This window comes from Cebus imitator, unplaced genomic scaffold, assembly GCF_001604975.1.
Source record: "Cebus imitator isolate Cc_AM_T3 unplaced genomic scaffold, Cebus_imitator-1.0 Scaffold81, whole genome shotgun sequence".
Lineage (NCBI taxonomy): Eukaryota > Metazoa > Chordata > Mammalia > Primates > Cebidae > Cebus > Cebus imitator.
The window spans coordinates 7,114,865-7,129,088 of NW_016107396.1; the positions used below are offsets into that span (position 1 = coordinate 7,114,865).

Here is a 14,224-nt window from a genome sequence, read left to right on the forward strand (position 1 = left end):
TTGTCGTCTGAATTCTGTGGCATGTTAAGCCTGAACATGCAAAAAGTGAGAGGTTGGGGAGAAGATACGTAATAATAGTCTTCAGACATTTGACCTGCCACCCCATGGATGTAGGGTTAAACTTCTATAGGAATACAGAGCCATTAGAACAGTGATTCTGAAAGAGGGGCATGTGGTAAGTAGAGTCACTTGTAGACTTCTTCAGGTTGCAATCTCTTTGTCTGCTGAGATGCTAATGTGCCTGCTGCAGAGTGCCACTGTTACTGTGGGAATGTGATCTATTTCTTAGGAGCATTAGGACAGAAAAATTGAGAGAACTAGAGAAATGGACTATAAATTCCACAAGATCAGGTAAACTATATATAACTTCCTCATCGTTTTATTCCTAAGGCCTAGCAGGGACTGGCAGATAGCAGATGCTCAAAAAATCTTGAAGTATTGCCTTGTTTGTAAATTGAAATAAAAACTTCAGGGAAACAAATTTTGTTTTAATGTAAGAACGATCTAATAATATGAAGCACTGGCCAAAGTGAGTTGCCATGACAGACAGAAACTGGGGGCACTGGTATATCAATGGAGAGTTGACCCCATCTATGGGACTAACAGACAGGCAGCCAGCTTGTCCCCAGGAAAAGAGAAAACCCTAACATGTTTTATTTCATGACCGTGAAAAGATTCATATTTGGAGGATATAAAGAGAAGCATCCTGGCACGTCATCAGTTTAAATCAGGGAAACAAATGCTTATGCTTTGCTTTCTGAGGATTCTGTGTTAAATTTGAACTACAGTTTATTAAATCCTAAATCTTAAATTTCTATTTATAATAATTTGGGGTTTATTATTACCTTTGAAAGTCTCTGAGAACTTGGGTGTCTTCCTCTAGAGCTCTATACGAATGCTGGTACATATTAGCACAAAGATGCCTTCTGCCTACAGACAGCAAAACCTTTTAACCTCTCCTCTTTGCCATAGTCATTTGGAAAACGAATTTTGAAATAAGCTTGATAGTGGCACAGAAGAAAAGTCCAACATTTTCTTGAAACACTGGATGTCTCTTGAGGTTTTGCCCTCCTTCTCTTCCTTTTTCCTGTTCCTTTGTAATTCTGAATGAAATTTATCATACAAGGGAATGGGGTACCATGATAATTGTTTTGATATTGATGCATTGTACAGTCATTTACGCTGAATATCTGTGGCCTGTTATCAGGAAGTCATAAAGTGGGAAGCCTCAGTGCCCACACAGGTCAAGACCATCAGCATTGATGTGAGGATATTTTGGTCAAGAGCGCCACCTCTCAGCAGTGAATCCACGTGGCTCCCTGTGGGCCAAAATCAGAGAAACCGTTAGCCAGTGGAAGAGTGAATCATCTAGTCACTAGTATTTTCTCATTGCTCTTTACACAATTAGCTTTTCTACTAAATGGTGAGGAAGTACCTGAGACGGTGCATCGTGCCTGTTTTAGTAGAAGCACACAGGAGGTGGATAAACCTGGGCTCTGAAAAATAGCCCTGAGTTTTCTGTGTCAATAGTTTTGCATTATCTATGAATCCACTATTAAAAGGGGGTAATGGAAAATTCTTAGCTACTTATTTAAAAATGTAGCTTCTTACAGAGTAAAGCAAGTCCTCAAACTTTATCGAGTTTAAGCATTATTCCTTAGCATTTTAGAGATCTTAGAGTTATTCTAAGCCCTTTCTGTTATAGGTGAGGAATATGGGGTTCAGAGTGGTGTAATGACTTTCTGTGACTCCCCTGTTGACTCCCAGCCACTGTCTGCTGCCCTCAGGCCCTTTCCTTTGAACTCTTTTCTTTGGATTCCCAGGATTTTACAGCTTAGAGGGTACCAGAAAATTGAGATGAAATAAAAACAAATTGTGATATCAGACTATTTTCCGAATAGAAATTTTATCTTTGTATATTTGTTATATGTGGCTAGTGCTAATAAAGTACAAATCTCTCTATCCATAACACACACAAAACACAGATGTTGATTTCTGAATAAACATATAAATCATTGTAGCTGTGTCTGAATTTATTCATGCAAAAATTTTGAAAAAGCAGTTTTAGATTCTTCTTTATAGGGAGTTTTAAGTGATTTAAAATATACACCTGTATGTATTAATATGATTTGATGTTCATACGACATTTTATAAGCAACATGCCATTTTTTTTTTTTTTTTTCTGAGACAGCATCTCACTCTGTCACCCAGGCTGGAGTACAGTGGCATGATCTCAGCTCACTGCAACATCCACCTCCTGGGTTCAAGCAATTCTCCTGCGTCAGCCTCACTAGTAGCTGGGACTACAGGTGCTCACCACCACACCCAGCTGATTTTTGTATTTTTAGTGGAGACCGAGTTTTATCATGTTGGCCAGGCTGGTCTCAAACTCATAACCTCAAGTGATCTACCCACTTCGGCCTCCCAAAGTGCTGGGATTACAGGTGTGAGCCACTGAGCCTGGCCACTTGCCTAACTTAGAGACTTTTGGAGATAATGTCATGTTCTGGGTGACATGGAGGAAATTTTATCTCATTTTTTTTTAACTGTAAAATTGTGTTGCTGTCACAGGAGAAAAGTAGTAGGCTAAACATGAGAACATTTAGGTTCAAGTTCAGTGTCAGTCACTTGGTAGATCTGTGGTTTAACCCAAGTCACTTAAACTCTCCTGGGGTGTGAGTGTGTGTGTGTGTGTGTGTGTTTGTATGTGTGTTTGTGTGTGTGTGTGTGTGTGTGCTTGTTAGAGGGTAGGTGTGGTAATAAGAAAATCTAAACTGCCTTTCTCACCGGATTGCTCTTACCATCAACTTCAACAATGTACTTGAAACTTATTTGAAACATAAATCAAGTTTAAGTTAGTATTACAATGGCCAGAACATTTGCTCACCACCACGTAGCATGCCAAAAGGAGGCAGTGTATTTAAAGGTTAAAAGTCAAGCTCTTTGATCTGCCAATTTGGATGGAATCCCAGCTTCACCACTCACTAGCTGTGTGACCTCTGGTGAGTGCTGAACCTGCTGAGCTCCACATCCTGATGGAATAGGAGGGCAGTATTACACACCTCTTGTTGGGTTGTCGTAAGTAAGGCAGTATTACACACCTCTTGTTGGGTTGTTATAAGCACAGTGATTCATATAAGTTGTGAAGTCAGAGGTCATGCCCATAACATATCCATGTTAGCTTGTCTTCATATTATGAGGTTCTTGGCTCTTGCTTTTCCTATGGTTCTGTGGGATCACCAGTCTAGGAGACTTTGGCCTGCTAGCCCTTGAAACATTTGCTTAGATCTCCTTTACTTGTTTACAAAGCTAAGACATCACCTCAAATAACATAGAACAAATTAATGTGTCATGAAACAAAATCATCTTCAGTAAACATGCAAGAGTTTGAAGGCTAAACCTAAAGATATATATTTTGTATTCTAACTTCTTCACTCTCATCTTCAGAGCTATGTCCCTTTCAGAAAAATTCTATTCCAAGAGAAGATTTGGTTTCAGGATGTCTCCTGGACTGGAAGCATGTGCCTAGTAAGTGTCCCCAATAATTTCAGACCCTTTAAAACTTCATGGATTTTATAAATAACTCATATTTTTATTTGTATTACAAGTAATTTAGTTCCTTTACTCAATTTCCCCTATCCGATTTTGAACTTCGCTAAGGGTTAGATATTTCCTGATTTTTCCCACTATACCTAATATTTAAGTTACATGAATGATTCAAAGATCATTAATGCTTTGACATTGTGTAAGCTTGAACTCCTGCTGTGCCTCAATTACCTTCTTGTTGGGCATCTTTCAAAAATTTGCTTTAATTCTGTAAACCTCAGCTTCTTTGCTCATAAAATGAAGGCAACCTTACAGAGTGCTGATGAGTTTGAGAAATAATACATGGAAAACCCCCAACACATAAATAAAAGCCTTCAATTAAAGCTCACTAGTTATTTTTTACAAGTAAGGAAAAAATTCAGGCTTTCAGGGATTGTTGCAGATAAAAAGGTCAAGCACAACGTCCCATGCCTGTAATCCTAGCACTTTGGTAGGCTGAGGCAGGATGATCGCCTGTGGCCAGGAGTTTGAGACCACCCTGGAAAACATAGTGAGAACTCATCTCTGCAAACAAATTTAAAAGTTTATTATCAATATTTGTCTCCTTTAAGTTGTCTATTATGGTTATTACCAGCATGATGGCCTTCATCTCTATGCATATGCCCAAGTATTGGCTCAGATTCCCAAGAATGAAAGAAAAACATGGGAAAGGAGGGGGGAAAAAAACTAGAGTAGCATGTTGAGAGCAGATCCCTTTTGTTAAACCCAACTCAGCCAACACAGAACAATAAATGCATTCTGTGGTCCAGAAAAGGCCCTGCACGGTTCATGAGCCTGATAAAAGAGAACACTAAGGAGATGGTGCCACCTAGTGGTAGTCTTCTAATACTACAGGCGGCTACTCAGCAGTGAGGAGCTCATGGCCAAAGGAGCCTCCATGAGCTTTCCCACTTGTCTTTATTGAGTAGGTGGGAAGATGGGAAGACAGGTACAATGTTTCTACACTCTTCTCTCTAACCTGCCCTGAGAGGTGCCGTGGACAGGACCCATTATCTGTTTAGCAGTGCTTTGCAGCTTTGCCTGCTGCTCCTGGGTTCACGGATCCTCTCTGTGCATGTAAATTAGCTCATTAGCAACTAGTCAGCAATTAACTAATATATTAGTCAATCAAAAATAACAAAGAATGATGAAATTCTTCTTGACATTTGCAAGTTAAACTGTGGCCTTGATCACCATTCAGAATTCTCTTTCCCCAATCTGAAAAGAAGGGGCAGCGGTGGAGTGGGGGAGGAATGATTATCATCAATTATGAAAGCATAAGGAACAATGTTTTATCTGATGGTGGCTTCTGCAGCTACTTGCTGACAATTATCTGTTAAATTCAATGGTGTTGAGTGAAGAGTCCTAAAGTGCTCTACGGACATTATCTGATTCAGTCCTGAATCCCTAGGAAACAGAAAATGAGCAGATTTAATTATCCTTGTATTATTCATTCACTTCTTCATAGCAGTATCTACAGAGGGAAACTAAGCCCACCAATAAAGGAAAAATCTAATGGCCCAAGTATGAAATTGCATGTCCTTCAACTGTGAGGGAATCTTGTTTTAAAGGTTAGAATTTTAGAATTTGAAGCATTTTTTAAATTAGATGGTCCAGTTCCTTTTATAGATGACAAATAGTTCTATGATTATCTCTCTCAGCTTTTTGGTGATTTTGTGTTTTAAACTTGATTGCCATATTTGGTTTTGTTACAGAATGATCTGGCTCTATTAACAAGTCAGGCTATAAAACACCTTCTACAATGTGTCATTTATGGGGAGAGAGTGGGCCTGGGAGAGAATTAGAAACAGCTGAAGGCATATACCGGCCCATTGTGTTTTAAACTGCCTTTAAAACTCCTGCTTTAAAGGCAGTTTAAAAGCTCAAATGAAGAGAGAATGGGGAGAAGCAGAAAGTTGGAATAGAACAGATGTTGCTCAGTTGTGGCTCTGGCAATAGATGTTCCCTGGCCTTGGGGACAAGGAGGAACCATCCCTGGCAGTGTGAAACGCTTTCTCCCCAACTCCGTGCCTCCCTCTCCTCACCTGGGCATGGGAGAAGAGAGGGACAGGAGTCTCACAATCCTGAATATGCTTGCTTTATAGAAATGTCAAAACCCTTGGACCAGCAGCATCTATTTTTGTGGAAATTGGGAAACATCTCCCTCCCAAATAGATTGATTTTGTTCATTAAATAAACTTTTTTTTTTTTTTTTGAGACAAAGTCTTGTCCTGTCACCCAGGCCGCAGTGCAGTGCCTCAATCTCAGCTCACGGCAACCTCCACCTCCTGGGTTCAAGCAATTCTCCTGCCTCAGCTTCCCATGTGGCTGAGATTACAGGTGCCTGCCACCATGCCTGGCCAATTTTTTGTATTTTTAGTGGAGGGTTTTGTCATGTTGTCCAAACTGGTCTCAAACTCCTGACCTCAGGTGATCCACCCACCTTGGCCTCCCAAAGTGCTGGGACTACAGGTGTGAGCCATTGCACCCAACTAAATGAACATCTTTGAGCTCCTGATTTGTGATGCTCTACAAACACCTGATGGTGCACACCTCCTTGCCTTTGGACAAGGCGACTGGTTCTGCCTGAAATGTGTCTCCTTTCTAAATCCACCACAATTACCATGATTTTCCTATCACCATGTCTACGGGAGACCATGCTAGGTTCTAGGCTCTGGGGATAAAAGATGGATCAGACACAGTGTCCACCTTCAAGAATCTTTCTGTCTAGTATCACTATCATGATAAAACTGCTTGAGAAATACTCTGTGAAAGCAGAAAAGTACTTCCAAAAAGTGAGAGAATTCTGCAACTTCATGGTTTCCCCTCTGGTATTTCCACTTTCAAAGGCAAGTCCCACTTACAAATGACAAGGACAGTCATCAAAAAGGAAACTTTACCTAATGTATAAGCCAGGAAAATTGTCTTTTCATTTAGAATGAACCAAGGATGCACGTATTTCTTGAGATGCACTTTATATAGAATAACGTTTCTGCTTAGTATTCCCTTGCAAGCTCTAAACTAAGATTCTTTGGCAAGACAGCCACCTGAGATTCACCCAGTATTTACATGTCAGTATGACATTCTAGCATAGCTCCTCTCCAATTGATGTGTTATCCCCATATAGAAGACCCTAATGATTGCCAGAATCTCCAGAATTCAATTTTGGAAAATCCCAGGAGGCCGTGTAGGTGCTGGAAAGTATATAATCCATGGTGTTACAAAGTTTAAGTCCTGACACAGCAACCTAACAAGCGTGGAACATTGAGCAAGTTATTTAACCTTTCTGTGCTATTTTCGTAACTGTGGAAAGCAGACGGTATATTCTGCAGAGTTGTATGGATTCGAACGATATGGTAGAGATCCCAGCAAAGGGCCTGGCACAAATTAGGTGTTGTGTAAAGAAAGATCTTATCATTGTCGGTCGGGGCGGTGGCTCATGCCTGTAATCCTAGCACTTTGGGAGGGCGAGACAGGAGGATCACCCTCGGGTGGGTGACCTGAGGTCAGGAGTTCAAGACCAGCTTGACCAATATGGTGAAACCCCGTCTCTATTAAAAATACAAAGATTAGCGGGGCCTGGTGGTGGGCGCCTGTAGTCCCAGCTACTCGGGAGGCTGAGGCAGGAGAATCGCTTGAACCCAGGAGGCAGAAGCTGCAGTGAGTTGAAATCGTGCCACTGCACTCCAGTTTGGGTGACAGAGTGAGACTCCGTCTCGAGAAAAAAAAAAAAAGGTATTGTTATTGTCACATAAATACTTCTTGTACTCACTCCCCGAAATTCTTCCCCACTCCCACAACTTCTTCTCCTTCAATGAGAGTCCCCAACTGTCCTGTACTTTTAGTGAAGCAAAGCATTGCCATTTTACTAGCTGCCCTTTTATTATTTTTTTTTCCTGTTACTGTTACTTGCAATATTCCCCACTTGCTGCCTTTGTCATTTGCCATTCCCCCTTCTTGTTTTCTTCTCTTTTCCACCACACTTCTATGCTTCTTGGCTTGCATGCTGACATGGTTTGACTTTTATGACTCTTATAACATTGAAGTGGCTTTATCTTTTCTGGACATCAAAGCAAAGGATCACTAAGTGCTAGGTGTCATTTGGGCAAAATCCAAATCATGTTTTGGTTTGATGGTTTTACTGCTGGATGCTCTAGATTTTTTTTTTTCTGTTAGACATATTTTTAATTCTTTTCCCGTTTTAATTTTCTGATTTCTATGCCATTCCAGATGCATAATATTACTGGAATTTTGGCCTCTAGGATAACTACGATTTTGCTGCAAAATGTAAATCTACTCTTTAATCATTAGAAATGCACTAGAACAACAACAATAACAGTAATTTCCTTTGGTTAGAAGTAAGGAAGAAATATTCCAAATGATTGGAAACTGAATGCTTTCAGAAATTTTTCCTAGTTCTCTTTTCATGTAACTCATTCTGTGTATTACTTAACTTTGCTGCTGTTTGTTTATTTTTTAAGGAATAACCATATTGCTTTACATAACAGGAAAATGCTACTACTGATTGTATACCATTGTTTCATTTATTTTTGTCTGTTTGGAGAAGGATTATACCACCAGGTCTAAGACACCTGATGATTCATCACACAGCAGCTCCCAGGGGCAGTGGCAGCCCTCAAAATCCTCTATGAAATGCACTTGAAACCCTGCCTTATTCCTTATGATGCATGCAGAGAAGCAGAGTCCAACCATAGCTTTGGTCACTCTGAAAAGATGAACGTTTGAGTCTATCCCATATGACAAATATGGGGTTGCAAGGTAGCGAAAGCCTGTTGTCCGATTATGAAAATCTGTAGCCACTGAAGATGGTCCTCCATGGAGAAGATCTGAAGGCTTACTAAAAAACACTGGTGTAAGAGATTATGGACTCAGAGAATTGAAACAAAACAAAACAGTAATATTGTCTTTATATGTGCAGAACCTCTCCACTCTGTAAGTTAGATGTGTCCAGAGGTGGCTGTAACACATCTGCTAATGGTATTAATTGGTTTTGAGCCTGGAGGCCAAAAGGTCCTTGGCCTAATGGAATGAAAACACATCTTCTGTAGAGCAAAGTTTTACCATCTATCTCAGCCACCAGAGACTTGGTTCACTCTGTTGCTGCTCCTTTGAACAGAAAGACCTCCATTGGCTCTTTAGTGAATGCCTGATTTTGTGGGGAAAGTAGTGTGCACCCTTTGACTTTTTTTTCCCTGTGCTGCAATATTTTGCCACGGGCAAGCAAGTGGCAAAATTGAACAAAGCCCAATCTCTTCCCCTTGAACAAACATTCCTTTTGTAATGTTCCTTCGCTCCCAGACTTAATATCCTACATTTATCTTCTTTGAGCTGAATTTCTTTACTTTAACCTAGTTACATAAATGATCAAAGCCATCCTCTAATTCCTCTCATCTTCCCAGTCTCTGTCAGGGGTAAGCTTAAGAGCCTTTCTACACTAATTAAAAGAGAAGATACTATGTGAAACTTGTTTACCTTATAACTCATTCATTTTAATATAAACATAGCATCAATTTTCTCCTGATTATAATTCATTGACAATGTAAGGAATGTGATTTTAAGCACTTTATTTTTAAACACATAGAGCGTAGTCTCCTAATCGTAGCATTATTGATGTTTCGTGCTGGATAATCCTTTCTGGTAGATGGTTGTCATGCACTCTGCAAGAATTTTAACAGCAGCCCTGGCCTCTGCCTCGTACATGCTCCTCCCCTCCTCTGCCCCTTTTCTGGGACAACCAAAAATGTATCCCAATATTGCCGAATGTCCCCTTTGGGTGAAAGAAACCTGGGTTGAGAATGGTGGATGTAAACCGTATTTAACCTTTTTTATCTAGGAAGACGTAGCAGGCTGATGCAGCACTTCTTCCTTGAATATCTTATATTATATAGGAAAAAAACAGAACTTGGATTTTTGGTCTGACTTGATCTCTACTCTTTAGTCAGCTCCCAGAATGTACTTATGAATGTTTTCTGACAAAGTTTCTCATATGAATCTATCACTACCTATTTTCGTGCCCAATTCTTCACATGCTTCTTACTTTGTAAATAAGTTTACAAAATCCATTTCAGACATGTAATATTACTGAATTTCCACAACATTAAGAAGTGGGTACTAATAGCCACGGGAGAGCACCAAGTGCCATGAAAAGAAATATTTGCAGGAAGACAGGCTAGAGCTTCAGTTCTGGTACCACTACTTCCTGGCTCTGAAAACTGAGGCCAGTTCTTTAGCTTCGGTGCACCTCAGTCTCCTCATCTGGAATGTGGTATCATTAATACCTTGGAGTGATATTGAGAGAATAAAACAAGATGAGAGATGTAACAATGCTTCACACTAACAGGGGCTCAATCAGCTGTAGCTTTGATTATTATCACTCTGACTCCAGAGTTTTGTGTACTCACGGATACATAGCAGCTTTCTCAATAGTAGCAGATTTTGCCCCTGTTCTGGCCACAGATCACTTTAAGAGTCGTCTAAACAAAAAAAAATCTCATAAGCAACACAATTTGTAGACAATTTCAGGGATATTCACTGGTTCCCCTGAAGTATATATTGGGACCAAATAAAGAATTCCTCTAATGAGAGCCTTCTAATTTCAAACATCTTTTCTTCAATTGACTCAAGTACGTTGTGCCAAATCTCCTTCCTTGCTCATTGCTTTAAAATGGAAGCACCTGCTGTGGAAATAAAATGATTCCTATTTCCTCTAACCTAATGCTAGAGGAAGATGCTTGACCAGTGCATCATTGAAATATGTCTTTGGCTTTGTGAAGAAGAAACAGGCTTGCCAATTTCCGTTCTTCAACAGAAAAGGGTAAAAAGGGATTCAGCACATCCAGTATGATTATCCACAGTATTAGTTTCCTATTACTATTGTAAGAAATTATATAAACTTACCATCTTCAAAGCCAGCAATGGCCAGTTCTTTCTCCCATCAAATCCCTTTGGTATTCACTCTTCTCTTTCCCTTTTCCACCTTTAAGAACCCTTGAGATTACAACTCACTCATCAGGATAATCCAGGATAATCTCCTCATTTTAAGTTCAGCTGCTTAGCAAACTTAATACCATATGCTACCATTCTCCTTTGCCATGTAATATAGAAATATTTAAGTGCTGGAAAAATCAGCACAGACATCCTTAAGAGGCTATTATTCTACCTACTAGAGTCAAACATCTTGGTGTCTTTAATGATAAAGTAGGAACAAATCGTGTTACAAACCCTATGAACATATGCAGTTTAGCAAACCAAGAAGTTGGCACTATTTTTGAGTTTTCACAATAACAAGTGCATTTTTAGATAGTAACGTCCCCTTGAAAATTCCATAACATCTTTAAATAGAGTCCCTCAAAAACTATGCTCAATTCATACTTTTTCAGCAATTTGACATCTTCCAACTCCTGATAACTTAGGTAACTGGAGAAATTCTTTGCAGTTCACTACACAAATGGTCTTTGGTTAAGACAACTCACATGTACTTTGCAAAGAAGTTTGCAGATACCGACAGAGATACCCATGGAGACTAAATGAAGACCGTATGAATCAGGAGGAGCTCAAAGGAAATCCAGGCATTGTTGGCAAAAGAAGATAAGGCTGCTCAGAAGCAACTGTAGGGGCTGCACTGCACATTCACCAGCTAGCTTACAGCTCCACTGCTTCATGGCACCAATCTCTAGAAAGCCCCTCATTACAATCTTCTGCAAATCCAGCAGACTCATCTTCTGTATTCTCCTGGATCTTTTTGTTCATTTGCTTTTGTATTCCTCCAGTGGACCTGACTGACTTTGCCTCTGATTCTTGTTCCTTCTTTTTAATCCTTGATTCTTCCATTTAAAAAATTTTTTTTAAATGTTTTAGACACACGTTCTGTTTCCCAAGCTGGAGTGATCATAAACCACTGCAGTTTCAAACTCCTGGGCTCAAGTGATCCTCTCATCTAAGCCTCCTGAGTATCTGGGATAAAGGCACAAACCACCACACCTGGCTTGATCTTTATTTAGCACCACTTACCATCATAAAAATGGCTTCCAGGTCATTTTCCTAACCATGTTTAATACAAGCCCCAATGTCCTTGGCATTTATTTGGTTCTTAGTCATATTTAACGTTTTTGCTGATCTAGGCTTCAAAAAAACTATTTCGTGCCTTCTTTCTCCTTATATTAATCCATTCCGGCATTGCTATAAAGAACTACCTGAGACTAGGTAATTTATAAATTAAAGATATTTCATTGGCCATACAGGAAGCATGGCTGCAGAAACTTAAAATCATGGTGAAAGGTGAAAGGGAAGCAGGCATCGTCTTCACACGGTTGAGCGGAAGAGAAAGAGAGCAAAGTGGGGAAGTGCTACACCCTATTAAACAGCCAGATCTCGTGAGAACTCACTCACTATGACAAGAACAGCAAGGGGTAAGTCAGTCACCATAATCCAATCACCTCCCACCAGGCCCTTCCTCCAACTTTTTGACGTGATATTTGTGGGGTCACAGAGCCAAACCGTATCACTCCTTAAACCTCAAATGCCTCCTCCTCTATTCACAAATATTCTAGCCTCCTTTCTTGCCAGAGGCCTCCACAGGACCCCTTTGACGTTAGATGTGGCAGTGTTACTTATTTTGCCAAAGATATGTAGACGAAAGGTCATATATCACTTCCAGAGACAGGCTTTAAGAACCAGAGTGCCACTTTTCTATTTTTCCAATTTTGGCAAAAGAGAGGCAAAGAAAGCCTCCCAGCTCCCTGAGTGAGGTTGGAGCAAGCAGCATCCTCTAACTGATCTGCAACAGACACTTAGCATGAGAGAGAAATAAACCTTTGATGTGTTAAACTGCTGGGATACAGGAAATAAGGCGGTTACTTGTTACTGTTACATCCCAGCCTCTACTTTGCTTCCTAATTTGGTGAGAAAATAGAAGCAATCAGAAAAGAACTTCTACAACCTCCCGTAACCACATCTGTGACTGATTATTAGTCACCATATATTCTGTCCTCCTCCAACAGTTGAATGAATTCTCCATATTCCTATCTAAAGCCAATCTTTTATCTTGTACACTAGATGGAAACTACTTTTCCTTACTCAAGGCTGACATTCAAATATTTCTCTCCTTTGTCTCTTATATAGTCAATCCTTCCCTTTCTACTAGATCACCTCCATCAGTAAATAAACATACACAGTATCTTCTGTTTTAAACAGTCTCTCCGCTAGTTAACATCACCCAATCCCATCTCCAATGTGTTGAAATACTTGCTCCTATTTTCTTCAGAATTATCTTACTAGGGTCTGCTTGCCCCACTACACTGAAAACTGCTTTTGTCAGAGTCACCAATAATATAAAATTACTAAGTGTGGAAGTCAAACCTTGGTCCTTGTCTAATGTAAGATTGACTTGGTTGACCATATTCCTTCCTTCTTGAAATTTTTTTTTACATGGCTTCCAAGACACAACTATCTCTTAATCCTCTTCTTGCCTCACTGGCTGCTCCCTCTCGATCTCCCAAAGTCTAAATATTGGGGTTCAGCCCTTGGGTGTCTTTTCTTCTTCATTCACACTCTCTTGACCGGTGACCTCATTTAGTTTCATGGTTTTACACTGTCAACTGAAGAATAATGAGGTTCATAAATTTAGAAAGGAAGTGTCCAGTATGTGCCAAGCAAAGTGTCTATTGCTGGTGGAGCAATGCTTAACCAGCAGTCACCAAGGCCAGGAAGGTGAAGGTTGGACAGAAGGGCCTGAGAAAACCGTGAGAAAGTGGAGGCGGAGGAGGAAGAAGAGGAAAAGGAGAGGGGGAGGGGGGTGAAAAGAAGGGGGAGAGGGGAAAGCGGAAGTAGGGGAGGAAGAAGAGGAAGAGGAGGGAGTTGGGAAGGGGAGAAGGAAGAGGGGCAGAAGGAAGAAGAAGAAGGGAAGGAGAAAGAGGAAGAAGGGCAAGAAGAGCGGGAAGGAAAACAAGGGGGAGGAGGAGGGAGGGGAGGGGCTTCGCCGCGGCCTGCTCCTCCCGGCCGGGATCCGAGGCCACATGGCTTCGGTGTCCTCTGCGGGCTTCTCGGGCCACGGGGCTCGTTCCCTGCTGCAGTTCCTGCGGCTGGTGGGGCAGCTCAAGGTGAGCGGGCAGCGGGCGGGGAGGCCGCGGCGGAGCAGGCAGGACAGTGAGGCGGCGCAACTTCCGGCTCCCGGCTCGGCCCGCGGCCTTTCCCGTTCCCGCGCCGGCCCGCCATGCCGAATTCGGGAAAGGCGCCGGCCTTGCGGAGGCGTCGGGAGGCGCGTACTGGACGGTGGGCGGAGGAAGAAGCCGGCGGGGAGGCCGGGTCGGGCGGGGCCGCGCAGAGTTTGAGCCCAGAGCCCGGAGCCGCTAGGGCCGCCAGGCAGCCGCGACGGTTCCCGGAGAGCAGCTGGCCTGGGCCGGCCTGCGCTGAGCGCGTCCCGGGCTCACGACCCCAGAACTCGCGTGTGTGTGTGTGTGTGTTGATAGGCTCTGTTTTCACAGTTACATCCCAAATGTGTGTGTGTGTGTGTGTGTGTGTGTGTGTGTTGATAGGCTCTGTTTCACAGTTACATCCCAAATTTGTGTGTGTGTGTGTGTGTGTGTGTTGATAGGCTCTGTTTCACAGTTACGTCCCAAAT

At 41.5% G+C, this 14,224-nt stretch overlaps 1 protein-coding gene across 3 annotated transcripts in view; it reads left to right on the plus strand.

Moving 5' to 3' along the window:
• Positions 1-13,428: 13,428 nt before the first annotated feature.
• Positions 13,429-14,224, plus strand: part of HDDC2 (HD domain containing 2) — a 30,512-nt gene continuing 29,716 nt past the window's right edge. For 2 of the 3 annotated variants that reach the window (XM_017533345.1, XM_017533347.1), the window contains exon 1: positions 13,429-13,703. In XM_017533345.1, coding sequence (XP_017388834.1) covers positions 13,620-13,703 — 84 coding nt within the window. In that variant the 5' untranslated portion in view covers positions 13,429-13,619. The remainder of the gene's footprint in view (positions 13,704-14,224) is intronic. The other variant, XR_001826710.2, reaches the window with a different exon arrangement.